Here is a 23,388-nt window from a genome sequence, read left to right as displayed (position 1 = left end):
GACAATGTAAAGAAAATCTTAAGTGCTAGAAGATTTCCATGGCAGAGGATTTGAAATGGAACATTTTTGTGGGGGAAGGGGGAGTTGAGGTACTCCCCCAAATGTCATGAATGTGGCTTCTTATTTTCTCATATTTGCAACATGATGACAGCAAAGTGAATAGCATGTCTACTTTATACTACTCAGAATTTCTGAAGCCCTTCAACTTTCAAGGAGTGTCAGAGTTCTGTTATTCTTTGCAAGAAGCAAGGATGTTTTAAAGAGATACATAGAAGCAAAGTGAAAATAACCTCCACAGTTCTATTGCAGAAAGAAAAGAAGAAAAGGGCAGATTCCATTTTTGGTTTCTCCAGAAAGCTTTTTTTGCAACAGGTTTGTTTTGAAAAGAGGCCGTTTTTGTCAAATATTTTGATTGAATGACTCACCCAAGTAGTTACCAATAACTCACAGGCTGGACAGCTGAAAGAAGGCATTTAAACTAAGCTACATCTGGAATTGATGGAACTGAGAGAGATGTACTAGTGGTTGATTTAGTGGGTCTAGTGAAGACCTGCCAAATTGACTGTTGACCCCAACACTTTACCCTGGAGAAGAAGAGTAAGGCAAGTTGATGGGAGAGAGTCTCCCATCAACCCAGCATGGTGTAGGAGTCATGCAAGCAACTAGTTTTAGTTGGTGTACCAAGTTTAAAACCATGACATCTGTAAGTCATGGCAGAGACCATCCTTTCGCAGCTGTCAGCACCTCATTGCCACATATCTTTCTCCAGAATGCTAACTGCTTTTTGGTTTAAGTAAAATGGCAAGTCCCAGTGGGCACCTCATCTTTGCTAAGTCAGCTAGGCAGGGCAGAAGTATTTAATATCTGGAAGGTTTCATTTTAGAAATGAGCGGGTATTGGTGATCTTTTTTCCTAGAGAGGAAGAGAGTCTCACTATTTTGTATCCTAAAGAAGAACAGTATGCTAGGGACGCTAGCCACCATTCCAGGAACAGAAGAATGGAAACTTCAGCTCCATTATTCTGCTTGTTCTTTGAACAGTTTCTATGCAGAAGAATGGGCTAATTCTCGAGGTCAAACTCTAAGTATCTTTTTAAAAGGCTGACAATTATAAGAGCCACTTTAAGTTCTGATTTTTAAAAGCATAGAGGTACACAGTAAGTAGTTAATTACATGATTGTTAAAGGTTTTAATAGACTCCAGCTGCATTTGCTTTGTAGGAGGAATTGCAAAACCCTACTTAAAGATTGATGAGTCCGTCTACCATAATATAACTTCTTGCGTATTGTAAGAAATGGCATCCAAAGGAAATGTGGGTTTTTAGAGTCTAAAATAAGTGGTCTTGACAACATTAGAGATTAGTCCTTTTATTGTTCACATTTGAGAATCCATTTGCAATTTTTTCATGTAATGGTGTTTAGGAGCTAGAAGATTTTGCTACAGTACACAGTCCCACTGCTAAGGGTGTTGGTTTGTTCCAGTTATCTCAAGATTATAGTTCCTAACTCTTACAGCACATTTAGCAGCTCCAAATATGCAACATTAACTCACTATCTTGGCACTTGGGAATTTGTCTATAAAACCCAGATGTTCTAAGACCCAGACAAGTGCCAGTTTACAGATGGTATTAGGCCATGCAGCTTTGGGTCAGGATAACTGACTTCTTGCATATTCGCTTTGATCCCTGGCTGGAGAATTTTGAACTGCAAAGATAGTGGCATAATTCACCCAAGCCTCACAAAAAAAAGCTCCTACCTGATATAATTCCTCTCCCCCAAATCAGAGTTAGTCACTGTTCTAGAATTAATACTAAATAAGCTGTTTTCTTTGGTAAAGTAGTAGAGGATACTGAGTCTTGAGGAAAGCCCTTAAAAAGGACGATACCTTTCTCTCATGCACTTATTGACTAGCAACATTTGCTGTGAATAATGGATGGCCTGGACTCATCATACTCCAGTTTGCTGATCCACATCTGTTAGAAGGTGGAGAAAGAAGGCAGGATAGAGCCACCAATCCAGACAGAAAATTTACACACAGGAGAGGCAATGATTCTGATTTTCATGGTATTTGGTGATAGGTAAGCAACCTCTTTCTGCATACAGTCAGTAATGGCTGCCTACATGGTGCTGCACCATATTAGCATGCAGATCCCTGCAGATATCCACATCACGTTTCATGATAGAGTTGAAGTTGGTCTCAAGGATGCTGCAGGGCTCCATGTCCAGGAAGGCTGCTGGAAAAGGCCTCAGGGCAGCAGAACCTCTTATTACCCAAGGTGATCACCTTCTCATCAGGGAGCTCATAGCTCTTCTCTAGTGGGAGGAAGAGGCAGATGTGGCCATTTCCTGCTCAAAATCCAAGGCAACATAGCACAGCTTCTCCTTGATGTCACTCAAAATCTCCCTCCCAGCTGTGGCAGTGAAGCTGGAGCCCCGCTCTGTCAGGATTTTCATGAAGTAGTTAGATTCTGGCCAACCAAGTCCAGCTGGAGGATAGCATGGGGCAGGGCATAGCCCTCATAGATGGGGGCTTTGAGGGTAACTCCCAGCATCAGAGTCCATTACAATGCATGTGGTGCAGCCAGAGGCATAGCTGGACAGCACAATCAGGATAGCCACGTATAGCTGGTGCATCGAAAGTCTTAAACATGATCTTAGCTATCTTCTCCCTCTTAGGCTGAGGGTAGAGGCAAGCCTCACTAAGCAATACAGAGTGCTCCTTAGGAGCCACCCACAATTCATTGTAAAAGGTGTGATACCCGCTCTTCTCCATGTCATCCCAGTTAGTAACAATGCTATGCTCAGTAGGGTACTTCAGTGTCAGGATGCCCTGCTTATTCTGGGCTTCGTCCCAACATAGCTGTCCTTGTGGCTCATCTGCCTCCATCACGTTCTGGTGCCCACGATGCCCCACAATGGAGGGGAACACAGCACGAGGGGCATCATCCCCAGAAACCCAGCCTTGCACATACTAGAGCTATTGTCTACAACTAGAGCAGCAATCTCATCATCACCCATTGCTATTAATAGGACAGAGGAAGCAGGTCAGTGATGTGCAGGACGGAGTTTTCACATTCAGTGCTGCTGAAGAAGTAATAGGATGAGTATGACCCCTATTTAAAGGCAGCTGGTTTTGAGCAAGAACTTGCCCACCAATCTCCCCCACTTCTCCCTATAGGAGGCATCTTTTTGAGAAATCATTGTCCCACTGGTTCATTGTTCTGTAGGCTGCAGCTTGTGCTCCTATTTGAACAGCTTCTTCACTATCAGCGGTAGCAATTCAAATATTATTGGCCTCAATAGGATAACTGAACCTCTTCTTCTGAACTGTAGCCACTTGCAATTCTCTCTGCACAAAAGGGCTTAAGACCATGGTCACCAACCCATTGATCATGGTCGACTGGTCGATGTGTGTTGGGGACTCAACCAGTCGATCGTGAGGCATTTGGGCCCTCCCATTTTTCCCCCCAAGAAGAAGCCCCCACTGATGCTACCTCTAGTGACAATGGAGGTAGTGCCAGCTTCCTGCGGGGTAGAGAGTAGAAGTCTCACAGCTGCACGCCATGTCCGGGGTTTCAGGAAGCACATGCGCTGCTCCCCTCTCCCCCAAACAGCCAGTGCATTTCCTGAAACACCAAGTCTGTCACCAGCCAGCGACTTCCCCCTGCTGCCTGCCTGCATGTGGAGAGTGAGATTCCCAGGACTGCTGTTGCGCGCTTCCTGAGCAGTTGGAGCTGGCGCAGTCCCAGGACTCTTACCCGCCCCCCCACACACACAGGTCCTAATGAAATGCATCCGAGGATACTCAAGGAGCTGATAGAGGAGGTATCTGAGCCTTTAGCTATGATCTTTGAAAAATCATGGCAGACGGGAGATTCCAGAAGACTGGAAAAGGGCAAATATTGTGCCCATCTATAAAAAGGGGAATAAGAACAACCCAGGAAACTAGACCAGTCAGTTTAACATCTGTCCCAGGGAAGATAATGGAGCAGGTAATTAAGGAAATCCTATGCAAACACTTGGAAGGTAATAAAGTGATAGGGAATAGCCAGCATGGGTTTGTGAAGAACAAGTCATGCCAAACTAATCTGATAGCTTTCTTTGATAAGATAACGAGCCTTGTGGATAAGGGAGAAGCCATATACCTAGACTTTAGTAAGGCATTTGATACGGTCTCGCATGATATTCTTATTGATAAACAGGCAAATATAACTTAGATAGGGCCACGATAAGGTGGGTGCATAATTGGCTGGATAACCGTAGTCAGAGAGTTGTTGTTAAGGGTTCTAAATCCTGCTGGAAAGGGATAACAAGTGGAGTTCCTCAAGGGTCTGTTTTGGGACCCGTACTGTTCAATATCTTCATCAATGATGTAGATATTGGGATAGAGAGTACGCTTATTAAGTTTGCGGATGATACCAAACTGGGTGGGGTTGCGACTTCTTTGGAGGATAGGGACATAATTCAAAATGACCTTAGCAAGTTAGAGAAATGGTCAGAGGTAAACAGGATGAGGTTTAATAAAGAGAAATGCAAAGTGCTCCACTTAGGAAGGAACAATCAGTTCCATACATACAAGATGGGAAGCGACTGTCTAGGAAGGAGCATGGCAGAAAGGGATCTAGGGGTCATAGTGGACCACAAGTTGAATATGAGTCAACAGTGTGATGCTGTTGCAAAAAAAGCAAATATGATTCTAGGTTGTATCAACAGGTGTGTTGTAAGCAAAACTCGTGAAGTCATTCTGCCGCTCTACTCTGCACTAGTTAGGCCTCAGCTGGAGTACTGTGTCCAGTTCTGGGCGCCACATTTCAAGAAAGATGTGGAGAAATTGGAAAGGGTACAGAGAAGAGCGACAAGAATGATTAAAGGTCTAGAGAACATGACCTATGAAGCCAGGCTTCATGAACTGGGCTTGTTTAGTTTGGAAAAAAGAAGATTAAGGGGGGACATGATAGCGGTTTTCAAATATCTAAAAGGGTGTCACAAGGAGGAAGGAGAAAATTTGTTCCTCTTGGTTTCTGAGGACAGGACAAGGAGTAATGGGCTTAAAGTGCAGCAGGGGAGGTTTAGATTGGACATTAGGAAAAAATTCCTAACTGTCAGGGTGGTCAAATATTGGAATAAATTGCCAAGGGAGCTGGTGGAATCTCCCTCTCTGGAGATATTTAAGAACAGGTTAGATAGACATCTGTCAGGGATGGTGTAGACGGAGCTTGGTCCTGCCTTGAGGGCGGGGGGCTGGACTCGATGACCTCTTGAGGTCCCTTCCAGTCCTATTATTCTATGATTCTATGATTCTATGTAGGAAGGCAGCAGGGGGAAGGAAGTCGCTGGCAGATGACAGACCTGGAATTTTAGGAAATCCTCTGGCTTTTTTTGGGGGGGAGGGGGCGGCTCACGTGCTTCCTGAATCCCAGACGTGGCGCACAGCTGCGGGACCCCGAGGTACTGAGGTGTCCCTGTTCCCTCCCCCTGGCCAATCCTCCCCCCCCCGCAAAGAGCACCCGGTTCCCTGCCGTAGCACCATGTGCCCCGCCCCAGCAAACTTCCTGAGCAGTGTGCCCCAGCACCCCTCAGCACCCTGACCCAGCACCCTGCCTCCACCAGCACAGCTAGGGCCACATTAGTGAGGCTTGGGTTTTTTTTGGTGGGGTTGTTTTTTGCATCTCACTTGTGTGGCTCTGACTGACTTTTCTGCTCCTCTCATAAAGAAAGACAATGCTGAAACCTTTTGTGTTTGACATAATATTTTATTTAAAAATGAAGCCTGGCCAACAAGCCCCCAATTGGGGCCAAGCCCCCATCTGGCCGCAGCATCATAACACTCCTGCACCACCCCAACCCCAAATCTAAGCCTATCATACACTGGGACCCCCTGTCCTAAGCCTTTCACATCCCCAAACTCTTGCACCCCCACGTTCACAGTCTTCTGCCACAACACTCCTGCACCATCCACACACTGCAAATCTGTGTCCTGAGCCCATCACACTCCCAACCTCCCTGCTCTGAGCCCCTCACCCAAACTCCTGCACCCTCACATCCACAAGCCTGTGTCTTGCTCAGCACCCCAACCTTCCACCTGGCCCCAACACTCCCCAGTCTGCAGCCCCATCACCTCCTCCTGCACCCAAATTCCCTCCCAGATCTTGTACCACTCACCCCTTTCCATACCCAAATCCTCACTCCCACCCCCGAGCCCGCACCTCCTGTCTCAACTCAGTGAGGGTGTATAAGGGCTGGGGATAGCAAGTGATGGAGAGGAGGGGAACAGAGAGGGTGGGGCCTCAAGGAAGGGAAAGGGTCTTAAAAAAATGGGGTAGATCTTGGCTTGTCCTGACATTTAAAACGTGATCTTGGGTGTGTAAAGGTTGGAGACTACTGGCTTAAGAAGTAAGTACACCATCTTCCTGGAATGAGTAGAGGAAGGAAGTGATGTGAATTCACAGTAGTAAGGGAGAAAAGGTATAGACCAGGGTTTCCCAACCTATGGGTCAGGACCCAAATATGAGTTGCTATTACATTTCAAAGGGGTCACCAAGTGTCTCCCCAGGTGGCTCTGCCCTCCCTGCCCCCACCCCTCCTGTTTTTGAATTGCCTTGGGTCACCAAGTCTTCCTGAATTGTCAAAATGGGTCCCCATCTGGAAAAGATTGGGAACCGCTGGTATAGACGGACACTAACTGCATAAGCTTCAGAGGGGTAACCGAGTTAGTCTGTAACAGTAAATACTTAAAAAAAAATCTAGTAGCACCTTAAAGATTAACAAAACATGTAGATGGTATCATGAGCTTTCATGGGCACAACCCACTTCTTCAGATGATATAATTGATGTTAGCATAGTGCTTGATAATTACATCCATAAGGTTGACCTTAAGGAACTTAATGAGAGCTAGATTCCATTCCCATTAAAGTCAATCGGGTCAGGAGAAGAGACTGAATTCTTAACACTAGTGAAATCTTTCTCTTACTTTACAGCCTAAAGCTTTGCAGGAAGATAGGCAGTTTTGTGCTCTCTAGGAAGCTAATGGCTGGGAGGCACTTTTGACCTTGAAATAGTTTAGTCCTGCTCCCCAAACACTGACAGTGTGTTAAAATGTATGTGTATAGAAGGAAGAACTTTTCTGTGTTATAGACTTGGGTAAATAAAAGCCTGCAAGAGAGAAAGTAGAGGTTTCAGGTTATTATTTATTGCTGACCTAAAGAAAACTGTCTTATTAATAACTGAAGCCTTTAGCGATGTCACATACTTTCAGCTTTTGAATAGGGACAATTTATATCTTCCAAAAAGCTGTTTTTAAAATGTGAAACAGCTGTTCAAGATGCTAATTTCTTAGGGCATCTTTTGAGGCTGGCTTCTTTTTGGCTTAAGAAAGGGCTTTGTGCAGGCCTTGACTGGTAGCTCATGAGGCTTGCTTGCGTGTTTATGTATTTATTTATAAGTGTAGGGGAAAGTTTAATCTACAATTAATTTACCTTTTAAATATGTATTTGCCAGACTATTCAGACTGGCAGAGAGCTAATGTAGACAGAATATATCTTGACATGAAAAGAATGGTGTGTTCCTCTGTAAATTTAGAACACCACAAAACACAAGTCCCTTTAATTAGGGACCCCACGCTATAGAAAATTCCACACAAGACTGAGGTGCAATTCATACTATTATTTGCCACTTTAAGGAAGAAGTTTGAAGTATTGGTCTTCGGGATTTTATGTACCGAATGTGCCAAGAAAACCAAGGTGAGTATAAGGTGTAGTTTTCTTACTTTAATCCCTTCAATGCGCCATTGATTAAGATCCTGAAATTCAACAGCAGTCTGTGGACTGGAAATTAAGTGGTTAATATTTGCTTTATTGCTGGCCCAGGAAAAGCAAAGATCTTTGAATGTCAGTGGGCAAGTGAATTCTGCTGGAAGAGGAAGCATTTAAAAAGCAATACTGATCAGACCACTAGAACTTTGACAGGTGCAAGAGAAGTACCAGTTGATAGAAAAAGGAAGAAAATTCACTTTGGCTAGATGTATTGGGAGTGCTTGCCATCTGATTGCTGCTAGAGCAGGGCCGGCCAGAGCCATTCATGCGCCCCGGGCCCTGGGAGTGCGGCGCATGCGTGGCCCCACCCTCGGGTGCCTGGTGCATGCGCGGCCCCGACCCTGCCCGGTCTGGCACCCCCCGTGCGGCGCCCCCTACAATGGGGCGCCCCGGGCAGTAGCCTGGTCAGCCCGTAGCTTGGGCTGGCTCTGTGCTAGAGTGAGAGTATTTTTCATCGTGAACCCCTCTCTAGCCCTTCTTAGGGGTAAAAGGCGCATGTCTGTGTGTATGTATGTTGAACAGTTGTGATTCTCCAATATAATTCACCTTCTGTAGTCAGTTACCCCTGAACCAAGGAAGTGTAGAATATTGCCAATTGTATGAATGGCTGACTCTGACGAGACCCACTAGAACAGATTTCAATAGCTACGGTGTAAGACAATGAAGACTCAGGACCCCTGAATTTTACTGTTATTTTCTGGACACATTGGTTTGTCTGAACTCTAATTCATCAATTTTATACCTGGGGGAAAATGTTTGCAGCTCTTGTGTAGAACATACTGCTGTAGTGTCTTGTATTTACTAAACACAGGGTAGAGAAAGTCCCTTTTATTAAGGTTGCCTTATACTTCCCATTATAAGACTGCTTTCAGTTTACAGCGTTGCCAGACTTTTATTATTTGGTCTGAAATTTAGGATTTTAGCCAAAATGGAGCAGTTGTTTTCAAGAACAAGGATAGAGAAAATTTTGTTTTACTCAGATTAAAACATTCTAGAAACCTTCTTTGATCAGGTTTAATTCCCCCAAGCTTTGGACCAAGGACTCAGAATTTGATAAGGGGGTGGCCTTTGTGTCAAGATGTGCTTTTTGCCATCTCTTTGAAAATCTGCCGATTTGGCAAAATTATAAATAAATGAAAAATCACAGTTTGAACATGCCCAGTAAAGACTTTGATTGTAGCAGACAAAATCTCTGAAGACTCTGTTCTCATTGAGCTCACTCAACACTCCATGGAATTCTGAGGAAAAAAATAGTGTGTGATCATGTAATTTAAGATTGTATCATGAGTATGCCCAAGGGGTCAGAATTAAGGTTATCCAAATAATCTAAGTTTGTGCATTTCTTAATTCTTGTGTCCTTAACTTGGCAACCATAATCACGTTCTCTTAACTGTGTGTGTGTGTGTGTGTGTGTGTGTGTGTCCTTAACTTGGCAACCATAATCACGTTCTCTTAACTGTGTGTGTGTGTGTGTGTGTGTGTGTGTGTGTGTGTGTCCTTAACTTGGCAACCATAATCACGTTCTCTTAACAGTGTGTGTGTGTGTGTGTGTGTGTGTGTAAGTAAAAGTAATTACTGTTGTCATTGCAGGAGTACCTAGAAGCCACAGTTCAGTTTATGGCTCTAGTGTTTGTAAGAGAGACTTCTTTCCCCAAAGAACCTTACATCTAGAAAGAAAGAAAAAGAGGGTAGGGGAGGATGCAAAAGGACAGAGAGATGAAGTGACTTGCTTTAGGTTATACTGTAGGTAAGTGAGCATTCTGTGCTCTGTTTATTGGCCCATGCTCCCCTAAACTATACTATATTGCATGGTACTATATTCAGTAAACATTAAGAAGATTGACTAATTGTATAATATTTAAAATGTCTTAGAAGCCTTACAAATGATTGGGCATGGAACAGAAAAGGGTGCTCCAAGGCCATTCAGGGAGAAACTGCTGCTGAAGAGGAAGCTGCAAAAGAGAGCTGGATTCTGGCAATGGGAACAGCGGGGAAAGTCTCCAGGCAGTGCACTGACACGCTGCTGTTCCACCAGCTGGGGGAGTGGAGGGGGAATATTTCTTCCCCTTGAGTCAGATCCTGTAGTGAAGCTTGCTGCTTTCTCTTCCCCCACTCCTCCACTATTGTGGAGTGGCGGGGAGGGCAAGGCTGCAGCACTAACATGGGCTCCCCGCTGTGGGGGGAAGGAAGACAGCTGAGCTCGAGCCACAGACCAGTAGGAAGGGGGCTGCGGAGCCCCTTCTGGCTGACTTTGGGGAACATGGGGGGATGCGTTCACACCCTTTGAGCATCCCCTCCCCGGAGTACAGGCCTGATAAGTCTCAGGGGATATGCTATTTTGTTAGATTGTTTTGGCATTTCCTTGACTTTAAAGATGCTTTATTGATATGGTACTTGGGAGAAATTAAGTTGGGCCTCACCTAGGGCATGCCAGAACAGGACCACACCTTTTAAAAATATATTGTGTGAAACATAAAAATGTATGCTGTGTATCTTTAGACACACGGTCCCAATCATAGGTGCGCACAGCACATTTCATTAGGGTTTGCACCCAAAGAATTTTTTTAAAATGTACTTTGACTCCCATTAGCCACACTCCTGTTAACCACGCCCCTGACCCCCATTGGCCACACCTCTGGTGGTAAGACTCTCGGAGCAAGATGGACACATGACCAGAAGTAAAAGGTGTCATGTGACCCCCCCCTCATAAGGACTTTTTCCCACCATCCTCCTACCAATAGGGATTAGTTTGGCCCTCAACAAACCCCCTCATGCAACTATCCTGCAATTGCATTAACCCAATGTGTGTGACATTAACTCGGGGGCAGAGAGGCTGGGGGAAGTGTTCCCTCTAAGAGTTTCCTCCCATGAGCAGAATGAATTTTGTGTTGTGCACCAGTACTGAGTTCATGTGGCTTGTGTAGATGTGCCACTGCGGCACCCAAGTTATTAATAAATAGCTCATAAATCTCTGCCTTTTCCCTCGGCTGCCATGTCTCCTCCCCTTGCTCCATCAGCTCCCCTGGTGCCTGCTTCCCCCCAACCCCTCACCCTCCTCTGCTGTCCTGACTCCTGCCTTTCTCACTGCCCTCAGCCTTGCTGAGTCCTGCCACTCTCCACCAGCCCTTCTCTCCCCACTGTGCCCACTCCTCCAGTAGCCCCACTCTGATCATGTGAGCTACCCCTCCTCATCCCCTCTCCTAACACCTCCCTCTACACACCTGCCCTGCCTCTCTCCTCTGGTGCTGGTCCCTCCTCTGCAGGTGTCTGCCCTTCTGCTTCACCCCCAGAATCCCCTGGCACCTGAACCTTCTCTTACTCCTGCACCCTCCTGGTGCCTCCCCCTTTGCCCTCTTTTCCCTTGATGCCTACTCCCTCACCACCCTCTGCCCCCATTCCCCTCATGCCTCTGTGCCCTCACATATGAATTGCTGCATCCCCACTTTCCTCATGCCCACCCCTTCTTTCAAGCCTTCTCTCAGCACCTCCCCCTCCAACCCTCAATGCCCTTACCTTCTTCTCTCCCAGCATCAACCTGTCCCCCCTCCCACTGACACCTCCCCTCCTACCCTTTTCCTCATTGTTTCCGCTTGGCCCCCTGGCATTTGTGTCTCCTCTACCCTGTCCCTTGGTGCCTTCCCCTTTCTTCTCCTGACCTGCCCCCCTCCCCTCAGACAAGCCCCTTCCTCTCCCACCCCTTCATTTTCCCCCCCCTTTCCCATCCCCTCCTTTGCCTTCGGCTTTTGCCTTCCAGTTTGTGGGGCTGGAGTCAGAGCTGGCCCAAGCTACAGGCTGGCCCGGGGCAGGGGAGCCTCAGGAGCACCACGCAGTGCTGCTTGGCTGAGCAGGGCCTGGGCCGCAAAAATGGCTCAGGCTGGCTTCTGTAATCGGGCCCCAGCTGCTTCTGGAGCTGGGCCGCACGGTTTTAAAGTCCCGGGCCATGACGTCATGCCATGCTCGGGCGTCTCCCCTCTCACCTGTTGCGTGGTGTTTGAGGACGCTGCGCATACACTCTCTCTGCTCCACAGTGCCCCGTAAATGGCTGCGGAGAATTTAAAGTGATGGGCTGCAGCACCCCATCACGAATCCCCCTCTTCCTCCAGCAGCTGCTAGCCGGCCCGAGATGTTAGGGTGTACCTGGGCTCACCCGGCACACCCCGTGGGCACACCTATGGAGACATTCAAATGCTGCTCATTATACTAGCCAGAAGAAACTTTCCTCCTCCCTTCCCCCTCAAAGACTGATGCTATCCCGTATTTGTAAACTGTGCTGATTTTATTGGAAAAACAACAGCTTGGCCAAAAAACTTGAATCATTCCTTTCCCTCCCCTTAAGGCATTGCTAACCACAGGCCAATCAAGGTGATATAGTTTAACTTGCTGTCCTCCACAGCAGCAGATACCTGAAAGCAACCCAGTTTCATTTGCATAATCCCTCCCCCTACTTACCAGTGATTCCCAACAGATGATACCTTGCTGAGCAATCTCTTCCCTTTGTATTATAGTGCAGTCCAATGCATTGGCATGAATCCTGTCATGAAGTTATGTGGGTTATCGATTATTTTATGTTAGTTCTGAGCTGTTTTTATTTTATTAGTGCTGGGGTAGGGAATGTTTTTAGGGTTGGGAGCCATTGACCCACAGAAAAATCAGTTGAGGGTTGCATACAAGTGAGAAGCAAAAAGGAACCCCCCTCACCAAAAAAACCTGGCTCCTGACTGAGGAGGAGAAAGACAGTCCTTGCATTCCCTTGCACACCAGAGTCCGGGGGCTCAGCCTAGTAGATTTTGTGTGCTCCAGCTGTGTGTGTGCGGGTGGGTGTGGGGGGGGTGGGTGGGTGGGTGGAGAGAAGGAATACTAGTGCAGGATCCACAATGCTGGAAGGAGCCCTGAGCCTCAGAAGTTGGATCCAGGCAAGCTGGGAATCACATCCTTCCCCCGGGCCTTAGGTTCCCCACTCCTGTATTTGTGGGTATACATGAAATTTGGACTGCATCAGAACTGTTAATGACCATTCAAAATAGTAAAGTTATGGGAGACAATTCATACTCTTGATAGCGTAAACCAGAAATAAAGTTCCTAATCAGGAGAAATAGGACTAAAAACTCCAGACAGCTTTTTAGTTAGCAGAAACATGTAATGCAGGGTAGAATTCTTGCTTTTCAAAGTCATGGTTCTGGCTAGGTAGCGGGTTAGGGCTACATAGTGTGTTACTTGCTGCACTGATTTCCAGTAAAGAGAGGATAGATTTAAAATGCGCCTTAAGGCACCAAAGGAGAATGAGTTGATTAATCCCAGGCCAGTCTTGGTGGGTGTTTATACCACAATATAATTAAATTACAGTATTACTTGGACTAGAGTCATCTAGCCATCTCCTGCACAGATGTCTATTTTCTTGGTTCTGTATTCTTTTGCCATCTCTCCTGTATACCTATTCCGGGACTAATGTAAAAGAAGAAAAATGTCAATAGGAGGAGTAATAATCCTTAGCATTTATGTAGATGGTTTTCAGTGTTAACAAGCGCTCACAGTGCATCCATGAATAACGTTAGAGTTATAGGCAGGGGTGGCAGGTTTGTATAATTTTTGGTGGTGCCCAGATTGGGTGCAAGTCCTGCACCTCCCACCCCACATAACTGCCTTGTAAGGACTGAGGAGAAGGTGAAGCCTCTGTGGGTTCTGGGGTGGGGATGAGGGGTTTGGAGTGTGGAAAGGACTCAGGGCTTGGGCAGAGGGTTCGGGGTGAGGGCTCTGGGCTGGGGATTAGGAACTCAAACACTGGGATGCAGCAGGCAGGCATTCACCCAAACCCTAGAAGGAATCCACTCAGTCATCTACCAGGGGACAGGGGCTGCCAGATGTCTCCTCCCTCTGCAGATGCAGCAATCAGTCTGCTGTCCTCACTACTCCCTTGTCGCCAAGTTGTAGTGCAACAGTTGTTCAGGGAGTGCAGAGGGCTCAGGGCAGCGGCTCATTGCCCAGGACACAGGTTAGGTGAGGGGGCCAGCAGGTGGGGCCAGGGGGAGAGCCCTGCCCTGACATTGGTGGAGCATAGGCACCCGGGTCCATACAACAAGCCAGCCCTGAGCATAGGGACCAATACTTTACATCCTATAACTTTGATTCGGATCCCTTTAAGCACAGCTGGGGCTGGATAGGCTAAGCACTAGATCAGTGGTTGTCAAACTATGGGTTGGGACCACAAATGGGCCACAGCCCCATTTTAATGGTATTGCCATGGCTGGCTTAGACTTGCCAGGGTCTGGGGCCAGAGCCAAAGCCTGAGTCCGGCTACCTGGAGTTGAAGCCAAAGCTCAATCCCCACTGCCCAGGACCCACAGCCTGAAGGCTGCAGCCCTGGGCAGTGGGGCTCAGGGTACAGGTCCTCTGCCTGGAACTGAAGGCCGTGGGCTTTGGCACCCCCACCCAGGGCATTGGAGCTTGGGCAGGCTCTGGCTTCGGCCCCTCTCCTGGGGTTGTGATGTAGTTTGTGTTTTCAGAAGACGGTTGTGGTGTAATGAAGTTTTGGGAACCTCGGAGCTAGATGGCTGCTGAGAGCAGTGGGCTGGTCTACATGTGGAGGGGGTTCTTTGGCTCTTTGATCATCTGGGAACTTTTCCGACCCTGAGCCTAGCCAATAATGTTCATGCTCAAGCCTCTCTTTCTCCAGCATATTTGTGTCAAGGCAATTTGTAAGATGGGGAGAAGTTTTGGGCGCAAGTCAGTTTGGCAGCGACTTGCTGGATGAGAGTCACAATCCTCTACTCCTTCACTAGCAGTGGAATTTATTCTGAGCAGAGAGGGCTGGAACAAACCTTAAGCACCATATAAGTCTTGTAAGCCCTCCGTTGCCCTGAATCTGCAGGCTGCTCTGTGGGCAGGAATCCTGTGCCCAGCTGAAGCCCTGTTGAAATCATAGCAGGGTTGCCAATTTTGGTTGGATATATTCCTGGAGATTTAATCACATGACATGATCTTAAATTAAAGATTAATCTAATTCCTGAAGACCCCAGGCTGATGCTGGAGGGTTGGCAACTTTAACTCACAGCATCATTGGAGGATGAATAGGATTTACCAGCTCTGCTCTATTTGCAATTTTATAATTTGTCACCTGTCTAAAATAAATAGTTCTGACCATTGCGCTCACTCTGTGTCTTTTACACACTTCTAAAACATTTTGTTCCCCTGGCTCTGAATCCTAGCATTACTTCTGTTTGATGCCATTGTACAGAGAGCACAAGAAAAAAGTGGGGCTTGTGCATTTTATAGCACATTAGGAAAAGGGGTGTAATGTGGAGTCACAGCTCTCTCACACATTTAGTGTACAATATATATGGACAACATTTGCAATGTCTGCACCAATGGCATTTCATCCACATGCCGCTCTCTTGCACTTTAGGAATTTGATCAGCATTTCACATTTTCACTCACGCTGCTTGTTTTTAGGCAGTGTGCAGATCTGCAGAGCAGTGTCTGATGATTCAGTGAAGTGCAGATGGGGCTCTGCAAACACACAGTTCTATTGTGATTCCCTCCTATCCCTGTAAGCACCCAGAAAGTGTGCATGAGGGTGAGAGGCAGACAAGGGGAACTACACACCTCTTCCCAGCAGCCAGAAGAGAAGGAGGCGAGAAAGAGGAGAGAGGCTGATTGGGTTTGCAGAGAAACACCACCACATTCAGGGCATGGTGTCTTGACGCTGCAATTCTATGATTCCATCCTAGCACCCTAGTTGTGTTGCATCTAGGCAAATTCATGTTGACTTAATTTTGCACTGTGATGTCAGAACTCTGCCTCTGTGTTTGTATACAGCTCCTTGAACTGCCTTTATAGCTCTCCAGCTCCAAAAGGCTGAGTACTGCTAGTGTAAACACAAATGTTGAGAGAACGAGTGTATGTGTAAGACATGACATTTTAAAGAATAAGCTGTAACCTAAGCTGCTGTTTCAGTCCATGTGATTGTTAGTATCCACTAGATGGCACAAACACTCCCCCTTTCCTAGTACCTGAGTAGTAGCAGACAGGAAAAAAGCCAGTACAATAGGATAGTGATAGCCGTGTTAGTCTGGGGTAGTTGAAGCAAAATGCAGGACAATAGGAGTACATGATCAAAAGTTACTGCTAGTACTTGCGCACAGACTTTTGGTGTCTGGTTTTTAATGTTGTTTATGTGACTGGTTTACTACCTTTATTTTCTTCTGTGTACCTGATAATTCCTACACTGATGGTACCTTGCATCTGCAGGCCTTTGCAAAGACACATTAATTATTTTTCATAACAGCCATAGAAGGAAGTAGCTAAGTCACTTGGTTTATGGGTGAGTGAACTGAGGCAGAAAGGCCACAGAAGCTCCATGGCCAAGTAGGGAATACAGCTCAGAACTCCCCTTCCCTAAACACTACATTACGTGGCACTATGCGATTAATAAAAATGAATGTAAAATTATTACAAGACATAAGCACATCTATCCTATAGCCTTGACAAACTGCCCAGTACCATTCTCGTGGAGGGAATGCAGATGGCTTTATGCCACAGTGTTTTTTCCCCTAGCTGTTCTCCCAGGGGCAGCATAGAGCAGCCTTTTGTTCCTGATTATTTCAAATACATCCATGCTCCGCCTCATCCCCTTTTAGATATCTCTGTGCAAGGAGCAAAAATAAATAAATAAAACATATACTAGCAGGAATGTCTCTGCATGGCTGGCCTCTGGTTTTAGAAAGAAAAGAAAAGCACTAAAAAAAAAAAGCACAAAATGCAGGTAATTTGGCAGAGGGGATGCATATAAGATAATACACTGCAAAGTATTCTTATTCATGGTATTTGAGTCAATAAGCCCCTACCTAGAGATATTAATCATCCAAGTACTGTCAGGACATTAACCAATGAATCCTCAATACGTCCCTGTGAAGATTAATTGTACATCTCCATTGTACTGATGGGGAAATAAAGGCACAGAGTGGTTAAGAGATTTAGCTCAGTCACCTGAACAAGTCTGAATACTAATAAATGTTTCCCAAACCAGTAGATTTCCACAGCACAGACTTGCACAGGTTGAGTCAGTGTCTTCTATTCTCCAGTGACTTTTAGGTGAGCCAGACTATTGCTGGCCATGAATAAGGATACCATATGTCCCATTTTGGCTGGGACAGTCCCTTTTTTTAAGCCCTGTCCTGGCCATCCTGACTTTCTGGCAAAAGTGGGCATTTGTCCTATTTGCTCTTGTCAACTTGATCAGAGAAGCCGGGATGCCAGCCTTGTGCAGGGTTGCCAGTTGGGTTTCAACAAAAATACTGGACATTACATCACAAACTACATTACATCTTATTTAGAAAATACTGGCAATTTATATTTTCTCATTTAGATTTTCTCAATTTGTTTCCCGAACAGAAAGCTCAAATACTGGACTGTCCGATTCAAAACTGGACACCTGGCATCCCTAGCCTTGTGTGGAGGACAGACATATCTTGGGTAAGCAGCAATGCCAGCCCTGCCTGGGAAAGGGGGGTAGAACTCAGTCTAGCCGTGCATGGTGGGGCGCTTGGACTAATGGGACTGTGTCCCATTTTGACTTTGGGAAATATGAGTGTGCGTGCGTGTCCCTTTAACAAGAGGAAACTGTAAACTCTTCGAGATACTTCCCTCTGCCCATCAACATTGCTTGTCTCACTCAGGTTCAGCTTCAACCAGCAGTTGCTCATCCAAGATCTGCTAGTTGAGCAAATCGTAGCAAAACATTCATCCCGCTATCATGTAAGGTTTGGTATTAAATGTGGAAGGTGTTCTGATCACTAGGTAAATTATACTCTGTACGGCACTGGGGAAAAATCACTTCCTTTCTTTGTGTATAGAATCCGCGTTCTCAGTTCTAACAAACATCCAATTTACAGAGCAATATCTTCATTTCTACTGCATACACATCATCCTTGCAAACAGAGCTGAGATGCTTGCTGTGGTGGACTCCTGTGTTAGTGCCTAGATTATGCACTACATAATATTACATTGTTCAAAGATGGGAGCTAGGGAGTCCTGCTGTTTATATTACTCCTTCACTTTCATCCCTTGGAAATGAAGCACAATGAACAAAAGAATAAACACTAACAGTCCATGTTCGCTAAGAAGCCCCTCCTCCCCCATCTATTTTGTTAAAACTGTTTTGAAACTGCAACTGATCCATGCCAAGTGTGTTTCATGTGGAAAGGAGGAGAATTAAATGTAAAACGTGAGATTGTTGCATGTGTCAAAGAACCGGGCTATTGCATTTCTGGGCCAAAAAGGTATATCCTTCACTCCTACATTTGGGAGCCAGATAGATTAACAAAATGGCTATATCATTCTCCAGATAAGATTGTCTAGCCTGCAAAAATGTGGTTAGATCAATTTCCTCTGTGTTAAAAATACCCCCGAAAGCTTGTGTTTTCCTTGGATGTGTGTGCTACAGAAGTTCTTGAGAGATCAACTTCGCAGCACACTGCTCCTGCCACAGGAGATGGGGAGCACAGGAGAGGTGGCGCCAGGAATGGAGCAGTGGGTATAGAAAGCCGGAAGTTAGTTAGCTGAGAATGGAATCCAGATTTACATTTGGAACAGTGAATATGGAAATTAGATCTAATGATTGAAGCAGATTGCACAATCTGCAAAGTATTACAGCATCATTGGTAGCAGGGCTTTGCTTCATTAGCCCAGGATCAGTAAATAAGTTGAAAGGTAGAATTCAGCCCAAGAAATGGAAGTTCTGTAAGAGCCTAAGGTTGTTCTCATAATGGAGAACACATGACACCAGTAATTATACAGCTAATAAAATTATGGGCATTTTAAAATTGCTTTTTTGTGTACTAACTCTAATCTGCTATTTTTATAATGTGCTTTTCTTTGCTATCTCTGTCTGATGTGATCTGGTCCCTGGTTGTATGTGAAAGGTCAGTTCTAACCACTTTAGGCAATTTTGCAGATATAGTTCCAATGTAATCCAGAAAAGTAATATTGCTACCCCTTGTTGTTGAACCATGCAATAGTAACACTACCCGCTATTTTGATATATTTGCACAGTCAGGTCTGCTCCTTCCATGGTAGTTAATAAGGGGGCAAGAGAGAGGCTCTGTTAGTATCTTTTAAAAAGCCCCTTTATATGTGTGCTAGGGATGTTAAATTTAGATTAATCGGCTCATAGAATAGTTGATTTGGTTTGCATTGACTATTCAGTTGATAAGGGCTAGTTCAGCCCTGTCTATCCCACAGCGGTTGCTATACTTCAAAGGTGAAAGCTCTGCGGGAAGCACGGGGCCAGCGAGGGACTCAAGCAGTCCCCCACTGGCTCTGTGCTCCCCAAGGCATTTCAAAGTGGCAATGCTGCATGGAGCCCAAGGTCAGCTGGGGACTGACTGAGAGTCTCCAACTGATCCCGGCTCCACGCGGCACTGCTGCTTTGAAGCACCCTCTCCACTTCCCCCTGCCTCCTTCTGACAGAGGCAGCAAGAGGAAGCGACTAGTCAACTAGTGTGCCGACTATCCAATAAGCATTTGCTTATTGGATAGTTGACTAGTCGTTCACATCCCTAGTGTGTGCATGTGCATAATATATGATGATGTTGTGCATTCTTGATATGCTAACTTGGTAACTCTCTCCCCACCTTCCTTCCCCCCTTTGGTGACAAAGATAAGTGATAGGGTAAAACCAGCATGTCAATATATGTCCAGAGTCATCTTTCCCTAATGGATCTAGAAGGATCCTTCTGTATCTGACTCAAACTAAGATAAGCAAAGCCTACTCTGAAATCTCTCTTATTGCCATTGCATTCCTTCATATTGTCAGAGAACATTAAATAGTTCTGGGTTGTAATGTCATGGTGTCATTTTGGATCATTCAATGAATGAAGGTTGTAGCCATACTAGACAGAAGGAAAATGAAGCAATATTGAGTTTCTCTGAAAACAAATGAAGGTTGTCACTTTTAATCATTTAACTGACTCCTTAACATTCCCTTTTGGAGATCTCACTGTGAACATTAGCCGTGATCTAAAAGGGTTGTTAGCACTTATTTGGCTAATACTCAGGTTTATATGTGGCATAAGTTTTATCAGTCTGCATATTGCCCCTCTAAAAAGATCTGAGTAAAGTCTTGTATTTTCTTCATTCTAGGTCTCAATTGTTACACTCCCTCTCTTCATGTCATTTCTAGCCCTTTAAAATATGTGACTAATTACTGCAATTTTCTGAGTCCTGCCTCTTGAACAATTACTGTTCATTACAAGCATCAGTACCTCATTGAAGTAGACAGCCTGTGACTGTGTGCACTTAATAAACAGTGAGTCTTCATTTTCTGTGGATCAGATTGAAAAAGGCCTAGGTTTGTTGCCTTTCTAATGTTTCCTAATGACCCCTTAGGGGGTTATGAATTTTATATATTAAATACAACCCAACTTTTCATCATTTCAGTAGAAGCCACTACTGAAATGTATGTGTTTTATTTATTTTATTGCAAATAGTCTCAGTATTTAATCATGAGCACAAATTCCTCTGGAAGGGAATTCTTAAAAACACAGATTGCACACACACTACATGTTGGTAAAATCTTTCTTGATTCCTTAATCGTATAATACAGATGCATACAGGTGTGCTCAATTTATTATTATTTTTATGATGTTTCGGTACCCTAGCATGTAGAACTTAAGACTGTAAACTTTTTAACATATGAGTAACATTACAGGTCTGTATGTATGAGAGTCCCTCAAGAGCACTACTTATGGCCTTGCTATTGTACACATTTGTTTCAAGATCAGGGCTGGAGATATGAATGTCTTTAAGCCCAAAGTAACAATGCTGGATTTATGCACAAACTAAATAAACTACAGTTTAGGGTCTCAGATTATGAAGAGTCTCTAAATACAAAAAAAAAATTACTAGTTTTTAGTTGCATCCTTGCCTGTGTACTGGTATTTATGTAAATATAAAATTGTATTATTGCTATTTTCATTGTCATTACTGTTAGCATTACCAAAAAAAGTATATTAGTCTATGAGGTGTCTCATGGTATGTCCACACTACAGTGAAGACTGAAGCTGCCGCTGTCAATCTTCCAAGATTCGAATTAGCAGGTCTAGTGAAGACACATTAATTTGAACTGAGAGGGGCACTCTGGTAGATGCCAGTAGTCCTGCTTTCACGAGGGGTAAGAGAAGTTGAAGGGAGAGTGTTTTCCCTTTCATGTCCTGCAGTGTGGACAGCGCCAAAAGTCGAGTTAAGTTACTTTGACTTCAGTTATAGAATTAACGTAGCTGAAGTTGCGTATGTTAACTCGACCATATACCATAGTGTAGACTTACTCTTAAATTTGACAAAGCGTAGGACCTCATCATGTCTTCATCCACCCCTGAACTTCATTTTTAGAGACCCAAAAGAAAAGGTTCTCCTGCTAGGCATTCTACAACTGATAAGGAAATTTGTCCCTTCTTCCAGGGTACTTTAGGGTTATTGATACTGTCTGGACTTTCTTCTTTTGTTCAAATCTTCAGATGTGATATTGCCAGGTGACACCTCTAGGTTCAGATTTGAGTTTAGCCCAAACTGGTGGTGGTCCTGAAATTGAGCCAAGACTAGCAGGTGCTTTAGAAATGAGAAGGTTAGTATAGCTAAGGTCCACTTCAGTAAGATATTATTCATTCTATGACTGGTACTTGTAAATAAGGTGCAGTCCTCAGGCTGTGTTTTCTCAAGTGTTCTGACGAACTGTGTAGAGATTGGGAAGGCACATTTCATAGTTTCTCTTTGTCTAGAATAATTGCTCTAAAAATAAACATCAAGCTGTTAGGTTCTTAGGGGTTTGCTCAAAAGTTCTGGTTCCTGCATGCAGCTTCAATAACAGGCGGTGTGCTAGGGAGCTCAGGGTGGGAACAGGAAGGAACAGAATCCTGCCTCCAGCTCCTGGAACTGCAGAGGGAATAGATTGTGGCTGTTTCTAGCCACAGAGTAACAGTAGACTCTGCAGCCAGTGTACATGTCCCTCCCTCCATGAGTATGGCAGTTTGAAAGTCCCACATAGCTTCAGTTCTGCTGGTGATGTCACATTCCCATATCCCCAAAGTAACCCTGCATGCCACTGCATAAGGATACATACAGGACCCCTCCTACACTCCAGTTCTTTGTCCAATGTGAGCTTTATGCATCGGGCTCTTTCTTGTATAACAGGAACACACAATTTCTATTGTCTACCAATAGCGAGATGGAGGAAGGGTGGGGGTTGGATTTGCCTTTCAGCACATACATCTACTGTAGGTGTTTTTTGGCTTTGGTTGTGACCAGCTTACCATTTATATGAATTGTCTTGTGTATCTTTCAGACTCTGATTCTATCCATCTGTTTACATGATACCAGGATGTTCACTTAGACCCAAACTGCCCCTGGATTAGCCCATGCCTGCCAGAGGTGATTTGTTCTGTCAGAAAACCTCAGGACGGGCTCAGTCTGTTGCTGATTCACAACTCCCAACACCTTGCTTGTGGTTTGTCACATCCATAGCAGTACAGTTAAGGGTGTTCTTTATTTGTAAACTGCAACATGTTTCCAGTCATTGAATTTCACTTTCCATAAGCTTGATGACAAAACAGAGGCATTGAATGCAGAGGAATTACCTACAAGGTTGGGGGTGGGGAAAGGAGACGAGAGAAGGGAAGTAAGTGGGTAAATTAGGGAGCTGCACATAAAATGTCCTTTTTGAACTAGGAAAATTCTGTTTAGAAGATAGAGGCTGAGTCACCATCTCTGATAAAATTAACCCCCCCCCCCAAAAAAATATATTTATTAAGGGCAAAAATAAAGGGAAGGTTTGTCTGTCCATACTGCTGCCCATCATTGTAGTGTTTAAGTGCCTTTTAAATAAAATGAATAGCGAAGGCCCTCATGGACTTCATGGATTCTCTGGTTCTTCCTCCTTTTTGGGGTGAAAAACTCTGTTTGGAGATGTTGTTTGGTTTTCATTGGTTGATTGACTTCTTTGTTACAGATTTTTATTTATCTTTCAAGGGAGGTACTATATGTGTCAATTCTTGTAATATGGAAAACTTGTTTGTGGTTTGTATTTTTTAATTTGGAGGAGGGAGGTTTTGCAGTGTTATTTGTCTGATCACCTCTAATAATTCCACTGAGAGTGCTTTTTCTCCAGCTGTTACTTGCTTTTCCAGGTAGGGGTATCAAATTTCCAGCCCGTGCGCCCTCCCTGGCTGTAGCAGTTGCACAATCCAACCCAGAAATCCCAGCAGGCTAAGGAGGGGCCTCCTCCCCTACTGCCTTGCCTCCTTCCCTACTGCCCCACCCTTCCCCCTCAGTGGCACCCCATCCCCTGAGGACTGAGCCTGGAGGATTACTGGGGGGGGGAAGAGCCTGGCATGGGGTAGCAGCAGCAGTCGGGCCCCTTCGCATTCCCTGCGATGGCAGGAGCCATGGGGAACAAACTTGGTGAGTGCACTTGCTTCATTTCCTCATTGCAAGCACAGTGGAGGGGTGCTTCACCCCTGCTGCCACCTGAAGTGTCATTTGGAAGTAAATTGGAATTGTGGGTGCTCAGCACCTCTGAATGATAAGGATAAG

General features: G+C 45.0%; 1 protein-coding gene across 1 annotated transcript; it reads right to left on the bottom strand.

Annotated features, from left to right (window-relative positions):
• Nucleotides 1–1,905: 1,905 nt before the first annotated feature.
• ACTBL2 (actin beta like 2) lies at nucleotides 1,906–3,016 on the bottom strand. Its single transcript, XM_014580007.3, is given in 8 exon segments — nucleotides 1,906–2,128; nucleotides 2,130–2,240; nucleotides 2,242–2,317; nucleotides 2,320–2,460; nucleotides 2,463–2,544; nucleotides 2,546–2,621; nucleotides 2,623–2,950; nucleotides 2,953–3,016. Coding segments are annotated over 8 exon segments (1,101 nt in total).
• Nucleotides 3,017–23,388: the final 20,372 nt, after the last annotated feature.

This window comes from Pelodiscus sinensis, chromosome 6, assembly GCF_052426305.1.
Source record: "Pelodiscus sinensis isolate ZL-2025 chromosome 6, ASM5242630v1, whole genome shotgun sequence".
In the NCBI taxonomy this organism is placed as follows: Eukaryota; Metazoa; Chordata; order Testudines; family Trionychidae; genus Pelodiscus; species Pelodiscus sinensis.
Note: the sequence above shows the minus strand (reverse complement) of the source record. Positions and strands in the feature narration are given on the sequence as shown.